Here is an 8,376-nt window from a genome sequence, read left to right on the forward strand (position 1 = left end):
CTCAAGTAAAGAATTCAAAAAAGGACTTGATATCAGAGCTGCTACATCCTATAGGTACAGTCTGAGTTTATTCAAGAAAAAAACATCCTTTGCCGAATATATCCACTTTCCTTTGTCTGCACATTTCCAAATTATCTGAGCTTTGCCTCTCTAATTTTGTCTCCAACCTGAACTATTTGATGTGCTCATTTCTAATATCGTCCTTGCGATCCCAATGCAAATCTGACATCTTCTACAACTTACATGCAAAGCCACATTATTGTAAGCAGGTCTCACCACTCTTAAGGGTTTTTTTGTTTTTGTTTGTTTTACTGCAAACACTATTTAAATTAACTCTAATTTCAGTTTTTACCAGGAAATGAAAAACTGGATACAAAGTCACAAATCAGATTTAGAGTATCAATTTTTCTGTCTGACTGAAAAAAAATGTTATCCTATGACCACAAATGACCTATTATTGTGCAAATTTTAAAATATAAATCTCCTTTGCGTTGAAATTCGTATTCAATATGAAAATAATACCCACAGTTTTTTAATTGTATGAACTTCTTCTCCGCTAGCGGCGATAGCGAGCTCTTAAGGTAGAAAAAAGTTAGGGGGGAAATGATGCAGAAGAAGAAGTCGGCTGAAAGCGGAAGTTACATCAAATGTTATTATGGCGTCTCACATGTAGCTCTCCTAGCCTCTAAAATTTAATAAAACATTGTATAAGGGATTTCTGAGGTACGTATTATCGCTTATATTGCCGCAGTTAGCAGGTTCACACAATTAGCACATTTAGCTCAGTTTACTCAGCTGTAGCTGACAGGAAGCTGCATTTCATCGCATCGTTAAGCCGCAGTGATACAGTAACCGCTGGTAGACAGAGCTAACAGGCGTTAGCATCAGTTTTTCCTCACTAAGTTCGTTTTTCTGGGTCTTCAGAGTTGGGTTAAAGTAGTAGGACTTTAATTTTCGACTATCCCGGCGTCCAGTGTGTGCGTTGGAGGTTAAATTCATTGCCAGAGTCCATTATTTCAGAAGTTATTTTGGGTTGCTGCCACTGACTCTTATTTAATCTTAGGTTGAAGTGAGTGTAACTGGATATCCAGGACCAAAACAATGAGCACTCAAGTAAGCAGTAAATACAACCAGCCTCATACTTTGATGTTTTCTTGTTGTTTTTCTCCGCAATTAGAGTAACTCTAAATTTGTGTTTTGATTTCAGTACAGCATTTTGTTCAAGCAAGAACACGGTGAGTAAACATGCTGGGTCCCACTACGTTATGAGTTATAATATAAGAACGAGTGTTTTTTTTTTTTCTTTCTTGACAGTGTTGCAGTCTTTATCACGTTTTTTAAACTGAAAATTGTCTGTTTTATCCAATAGGATATAGTCGTGTCATGAAAATGAGATTGTCAAGCCTACCAACAATGTCACTAAAATCTTACATAAATTTTGCCAGAAGACAGTCAGTCTGCAGCAGTCTGGGATCTTATTATTGTCTCCATCTTACAATGCTAAGCTGCTGTTGTGATTGAGCACTATGTAAATAATATTGAATTGAATATCTGCGGAATGGTTCAATGGGATCATGTTGGTAATTGCATGCAATCAGTTTCTTATATTACAATGATTAACTGTGATAAATAAGGAAGATTACACATCTGTTGCTTTCTGTATAGATAGAAATTCACATTTGGCAACCTTCCTGTTATATAGGAACAGAATACCACTCCCTCGAGTTGTGCATATTGACAAAGACTCATTCAGACTGATGGCAACATGCTGGGAGTCTGTCTGAATTGATAAACCAGGTCCCAGCTATTTGCAATCCTTCAACAATCTCTCTAAGAGTGATTGCAGTCACTCTCCCTGACACACGCACATGTAACGTGTTGTCACCGTGATAAAGCACCCCTTTGTTCACATTTATTTAATTTTTTCTGCATTTGTATCCTCTCAGCACACGATGATGCCATCTGGACAGCAGCGTGGGGTAAAAGTGAAGCAGACGGCTCAGAAACCATCGTCACAGGCTCACTCGATGACATGGTGAAAGTCTGGAAATGGTATGCATTTTATTTGGACGATACTATTGCTGATCACACGTAAAACACTGTACTAACCTTTAAAAAAAACAAAAATCAGAAGACATTTAAAAGCCAGTTTCCAGTTTGCTTAAATTCACTTTTTCTGCTCATCACTTTAAGAGCTTCTCTGGAGTTTATTTGACTTGACATGATCTAATAATCAGAGGTGGAAAAAGTAGAGACATTCTGTACTTAAGATATTTGTGTTACACAAGACTCCAGGAAAGGTTGAAGTACTGATTCAATTTCTTCTTTTCTTCTTTCAAAGTAACAAAGTAAAAAGTTGCTCTTTGGCGGATGTTTCTACCACATATTTTTATGCAAAGCTAAGTGAGCCTTGTACTCTATTAATGTAATAATAAAATATTAGAAGATGGGAATACAAACTTTAGCATGATTTTTAATTCTAATTGTGCTCAGTTTGAAATAGAAGAAAAAGAAGGAAGTTTAAAAACAAAATAGCTCTGTTTTCTGTTGCTGCTTTGTAGAGGGTGACTTTGCCTCTAAACAGGCAAATTAGCACAGTCAGGGGTTAAAGTGGGGTTTTAGCAGGTGGAGGAACCCTAAAGAAAGAATCACAACTCAAAATAATTTCTGTTGAAAACTCCAGTAGATTTTCTTAGTGTACAGGCTGTGATCAGCTGATCTGTGCTATTAGTCCTCTGTGGTTTACTGCTGTTTGTGGCTGTACACAGCTGAGTTCAACAAGATGTCAGCAGATGTTTCAAGAGTTTTCCTGGCTGATTTCCATCCTCTACACTGACACAACACCGTTTACTGTCTTTACATTAGACTGTTTAAAGTTGGTATGAAGGTAGAATTCAGTGAAGGAGTCTCAGCATCGTCAGTTTAACTTCAGATTAATCTCTACTGCCCTTTGTAGCAGAGATATACATAAGGTCACCATGAAACCAAAGCCACTGTGCACCAGACACACACTTTAAATCGTCACTGTACAGCACACAGACCTGTTTATCCTGCATTAACCTGCAGAAGATTTTCATGCAACCTTTAAATAGCACAGTTAGTCTACTTCAGTTTGTTTTGCAGCACATTTCACAATATGAAAAAACATGATGTCACATGTGCAGACTCAAAAAGTGATTTAAAAGCACAAGATCTTAAGCTTTAAATGAGCAGCCCTTACATTTAAATCTGACCTCTCTTCTTCCTCTCCTGTCTTGTCTTTCTTATTTTCTCCATCTCTGAGTGAAGTTAGCTCTCATTCAGTCCCTGTGAAGTACAGCAGCTGGACCTTGAGCTGCAACACACTGTGAGAGAAACTGCACACAAACAGTTTGTGTGTTTGCTGATTTTTGTTGAGCTGATAGAAACGCTGCATTTGAAATTACCTGACACTTAAAAGAAAGTCAGTCCCTTTATGCTCCTCTTCTGTAGGGCTAGCTAGATGCCGAATTACCCCAACCACACACTTATGGACACCTGAAGTTTTGGTGTTGTGCCAAAAAAAACCCACCACCCACTTAACCCCTGACTTTGGCACATGTCATCTCTTTTTATGCAACATCTCCTGGTGATTAAGACACAAACAGAACTGCCTGTCATGTGTCACTAATTAGTCTCAAATTTGATTTATGAAGGCCCGCAGTGACGTGAAATAATTACTAACTTCAGATTTGTTAAAGTAAAGCTAATGAGCCTGTTTTGAAAGTGTAAGGAGTAGAAAGTACAGATATTTGTTTAAAAATGTGGGGAGTAAAAGTAAAAAGTAGTCAGAAAAAAGTACTCTACTCAAGTAAAGTACAGATACCTGAAAACTGTACTTAAGTACAGTAATGGAGTATTTTCACTCCATTACTTCCCACTTCTGCAAATAATCTCAGTGTCGTGCTGTCCGTGCAGGTCAGATGAGAAGCTGGAGCTGCAGTGGACGCTGGAGGGCCACCAGCTGGGGGTGGTGTCAGTAGACATCAGTCACAATGGGGCCATCGCTGCCTCCAGCTCCCTCGACGCACACATCCGTCTCTGGGACCTCGAGTCCGGGAAACAGATAAAGTCGATGGACGCTGGGCCAGGTAAGACCTGACCTCACACACTTTGTTTGCTGCTGCCTTTTTTACCACTTGGCACTTAAGTGAGGTCACTACAGAGCAAACCGTTGCCCAGTTTGTATTCAACAAACGTGCAGAGGATGGTAGCTTGCCTGCTCTGCTGTGCAGTCTATACATGTTTGTTTAATTTTTTTTGTACACTCACCTTCCAGGAACACTTACACCCAGAAATGTCCGCTCGGTTGTGTATCTTCAGCCCAGCTGTTCTTCATGTCACTTTACATTAGTGACACTCTCTTTCACTCAGCAGGCGGTTCTATTGCAGACTTTTTCTTTATTCCCTCCTTAAGACAATTAATTTCACTGTTCTAACTCTTTGTTTCCTTGCTATTTTTATGAATTGATGTTATATTGATCGGATTCTTTAATGATCTTTACATTAGTGAACAAAGCGCTCGTTTGGTTAAAAGTAGACTTGTGAAAACACCTGAACCTGTGACACAACGGGGCCATCGCTGCCTCCAGCTCCCTCGATGCACGCATCCATTCAGGTCCTGTACAGATAGTGTGAAGGTTTAGAAACTGCAAGAGTACTCTTAGAGCTTTTTCCCATATCATTTTAATAAAAGTAATCCAGGCGCCAACACTTAATTGGTTCTTCCTCCATGACTTTGATAAAGTTCTCCCTTTATCAAAGGTTTGATAAAGCTTTGGGCAGCTTTTCTCACACGTAGCTCTGGAGCAGGAAATAGTTTGACCACATTTGCAGTTTGGGAATACTCTGTATAATCTTAGTTCCTGGGTTAACAGTGTAGCACACATTAAGATGCACTTTGCCAGGCTAATGTTTGATCTGCTGCTTTTGTATTTTCACTTTGATGATGTGTGAAAAAATCAGGGTTATAGTTCATTTGTGGAAATGGCAAACAAAGATTGTGGTGATGTCCAGATTTAAGCATTTTTTTTGGTTTTAATCTTTCTTTGCTCTCCTCTGTAGTGGATGCATGGACTGTGGCCTTCTCACCAGACTCCAAGTACATTGCCACAGGAAGCCATCTTGGCAAGGTCAACATCTTTGGTGTAGACAGCGGAAAGAAGGAATATTCTTTGGACACGCGAGGAAAATTCATCCTGAGCATAGCTTATGTAAGGAGCTGTAAATTCTGGTTTTGGTCAGCTCGGTGGTGTTTTGTCAAGCTCAGTCTCTGAGGGACGAGATGTCACCGCTTTAGTCTTCCAGTAACTCATCTTGATTTGCTCATTCACCACAGTGTATCCCTTTGTTTTACCTCTTAACTCATTCTTTCCAGGGCCAAAGGTTAAATGTGATCCAGTCTCATTTCGCTACAGTTGTTACATATAAAGTAATCAGTTTACTGGTCCTTGCTTCTCAGAGCCCAGATGGCAAGTATCTGGCCAGCGGAGCTATCGATGGAATCATTAACATCTTTGACATCGCCACTGGAAAGCTACTCCACACGTTGGAAGGTTGGTTCAGTCATCAGAATTCATTTTAAAAGTAACAACCAATTATTTTCATTTCATTACTCATTTTGGATGAACTCTGTGAGTCATCATCGATTATGATGACTAACACTAGTCAGGTTATCTGGTGAAAAATAAGTGTTTATTTATTGATTTACTTTCCTGTTTGGCCCTTTTATTGCTAAGAAATTGCAAAACAAGTTTCAGAAGCCAGAAATGACATATTCCTACTGCATTAGGGTTAGGGGTACTTAGACCTCACAGGTATGGGCCTAATTTATAGCAGGGACAGTGAGGCTATATATGTCCCAGTTGCTTTCTTTCAAAGCATGGCAGTGGTGGCATCATGCTCTGGGGCTGTTTTGCTGACAGTGGCACTGGTACATTGCACAAAGTGGATGGAATAATAAATGAGGAGGAGGAATACCTCCAAATTATTAATTTACATCTCAATTTAACATCTGTACGGTCAAAAGTTGGACACAACTGAGTGTTCCAACAGCACAATGATCCCAAACACACATCAGTACTGGTTTTGGGATGGATAAGGCAGGCTAACATTAAGCCTCTGGATTGGTCTTCCCAAAGCCCCGACCTCAGCCATATTTAAAATTTGTGGACTAAAAGCAGCATTATAAGCGAGGTCAATGCCAGGAAGCCAACCAGTGAACGAAATTAATATTCAGTTTGGCTTTGTTGATTGTCAGCACTTAAAACAATGATAGAAAACACAGGAAAGCAGGATATCTCATATAGAAACGCTGGCACAAGGAATTTTCTGTTCTCTCTGGATGATAAATAAGTAAACACAGTTTAAAATTTAAAAGCTAAACATGATTAAATATTTTTTTAAATTGTGGCTAAACAGTGAAGGAAATGCAGACAGCATAGTCTTAAGAATAAAAAGGGCTTCAAAGTTTTTAAATGTATGTCACAAAGATCACCAACATGTGTGAGAACTCTTACAGAGTGTTTACCGTCTCCGCAGGTCATGCCATGCCCATCAGATCCCTCACGTTCTCCCCGGACTCCCAGCTCCTGGTGACAGCTTCAGACGACGGCTACATCAAAATATATGACGTGTGGGTTTGGGAGCTTCTTCCAGACAGCAGCTTTAACTCTGTAGATGATATATGAGTTCATTGATCCTGAAGGACATGGAGTTAAAGCTAGCGCTACTATTAAACAGCAAAGTTATGGTATAATAAAGATTACAATGCATTCTGTTTGCTTAATTAACTTTGCTGGAATCACTTCACAGGCAACACGCCAACTTGGCCGGCACACTAAGCGGCCACGGGTCCTGGGTTCTCAGTGTCGCCTTCTCTCCTGATGACACTCATTTTGTCTCAAGGTAACATGAAGCTCCTCAGATGGTAGCACAGTGCTAGTTTATATCCTGATAGTTAAAAGCTGCACTTTGTAATAAAACACATGGAAAAATCACATCTGTTATTACTTGGAGACATCGTGTGATTTAGAAGTTCTGCCTCCAGGTCAATATTTTCTGCTTCATGTTCACACAGGATAAATAAAGTGACGATACTATTCAGGAAAGAGACTTGAAACACGATGCTGTTGTGCATGTGTTTGAATATAATGGCAGATCCACCCTCATCAGTTGTATGTCAGGGATTTCAAAGTCTGTTTCCTCATTCTGCTTTCTCATGCTTTGCTCTCCTCGTGTGAAACTTTAGTCAGTGAAAGCTGTTTTTCAGTTTCCACAATGCTGAGTCAAACTGAGCTGGCCAAGATAAAATCTGTAAGATCTTCTAATTTCTCCCCCCCTTTTCAGCTCGTCTGACAAGAGTGTGAAGGTGTGGGACGCCGGCTCCAGAGCATGCATCAACACATTCTTCGACCATCAAGACCAGGTGACTCTGCGTTTTTAACGTGTTAACAATCAAATTCAAAGTAATAAAATCCTGTTACTGTCAGTTAAATCAATATGCCTGGTGTCATCCAGCGGCCCGTCACGTGACCTCTGTCTGATGGTTGAGCTGAGTGGAAAACCAATAAGCCTGGCTGTCATTAGATCTCTGGTTGATGCCTGTGGGCAGTTTGATCTGTTTTCCAACAAAGCCTTTAATAAAATAGCACGTGTCCTCAGGGACGACATCAGAGGCAGCTGCCATTATTGTTTTTGTGACGGCAAAACCAGAAAATCTACAGGGACAGTTTGCAGCCAATTAACTGCTCAGCTTTACTTTGTTCTCTGTTTAGACATCGGTCTTTTTAATCTGTTTGCTCTCTTCGGATTCATTTCTGCCTTCTGCACTGCTCAGTTAGGGTCAGACTGCATTTTTTAGATATTTTTAAAGCTTGCGTACACACACATGCACTTCAGCTAAAAAACAGTTAGAAATACTGAAGTAGTGTTAAATTATAGTACAGTATACAGGGCTGTTGTGGTGTGCGTTGTCATACATATGCAGTGAAGGTGCTCAGAGCTGCCCGTTTTGATCAATCCTCCTCTCCACAGGTGTGGAGTGTAAAGTACAACAGCACCGGCTCAAAGATCATCTCAGCTGGGGACGACCGTGCCATCCACATCTACGACTGTCCCATGTGACGAGACACATCCAGGCTGAGAGAGGACCTCCACAGCTGTCAACTCAAATCACTTATAGAAATTGATAATGAAGGGAGGGAGAGATTAAAGCTGTAAATGTGATGGACTGTTTTGCACCGGCCGAGTGCGGTCAAATAAAAGGGTTGTTTTTGTATTTTGGCGTTCATCGCATTTCTTTCAGAATGGAGCGCTCTCTGTCATGAATCAGTTTCATGGCAGTGTCCGATTTGATGT

At 40.2% G+C, this 8,376-nt stretch overlaps 1 protein-coding gene across 1 annotated transcript; it reads left to right on the forward strand.

Moving 5' to 3' along the window:
- Nucleotides 1–636: 636 nt before the first annotated feature.
- Nucleotides 637–8,320, forward strand: skic8 (SKI8 subunit of superkiller complex). The gene is made up of 11 exons (XM_085357669.1): nucleotides 637–723; nucleotides 1,064–1,113; nucleotides 1,208–1,235; nucleotides 1,947–2,052; nucleotides 3,937–4,109; nucleotides 5,083–5,231; nucleotides 5,480–5,573; nucleotides 6,559–6,652; nucleotides 6,832–6,924; nucleotides 7,366–7,444; nucleotides 8,053–8,320. The coding sequence occupies exons 2-11, from the start codon at nucleotides 1,102–1,104 to the stop codon at nucleotides 8,140–8,142; spliced, it is 918 nt and encodes a 305-aa protein (XP_085213795.1). The 5' UTR covers nucleotides 637–723; nucleotides 1,064–1,101; the 3' UTR covers nucleotides 8,143–8,320.
- Nucleotides 8,321–8,376: the final 56 nt, after the last annotated feature.

This window comes from Diplotaxodon limnothrissa, linkage group LG7 (assembly GCF_057381915.1).
Source record: "Diplotaxodon limnothrissa isolate DT_005_m linkage group LG7, D_limnothrissa_male_GT1.1, whole genome shotgun sequence".
In the NCBI taxonomy this organism is placed as follows: Eukaryota; Metazoa; Chordata; class Actinopteri; order Cichliformes; family Cichlidae; genus Diplotaxodon; species Diplotaxodon limnothrissa.

Excerpts from the sequence above, each read along its gene's own strand:
- skic8 (XM_085357669.1), top strand. Across the intron at positions 2,053-3,936 it reads ATGGTGAAAGTCTGGAAATG|GTCAGATGAGAAGCTGGAGC; the intron begins GTATGCATTTTA and ends CTGTCCGTGCAG. Across the intron at positions 5,232-5,479 it reads TCATCCTGAGCATAGCTTAT|AGCCCAGATGGCAAGTATCT; the intron begins GTAAGGAGCTGT and ends CTTGCTTCTCAG.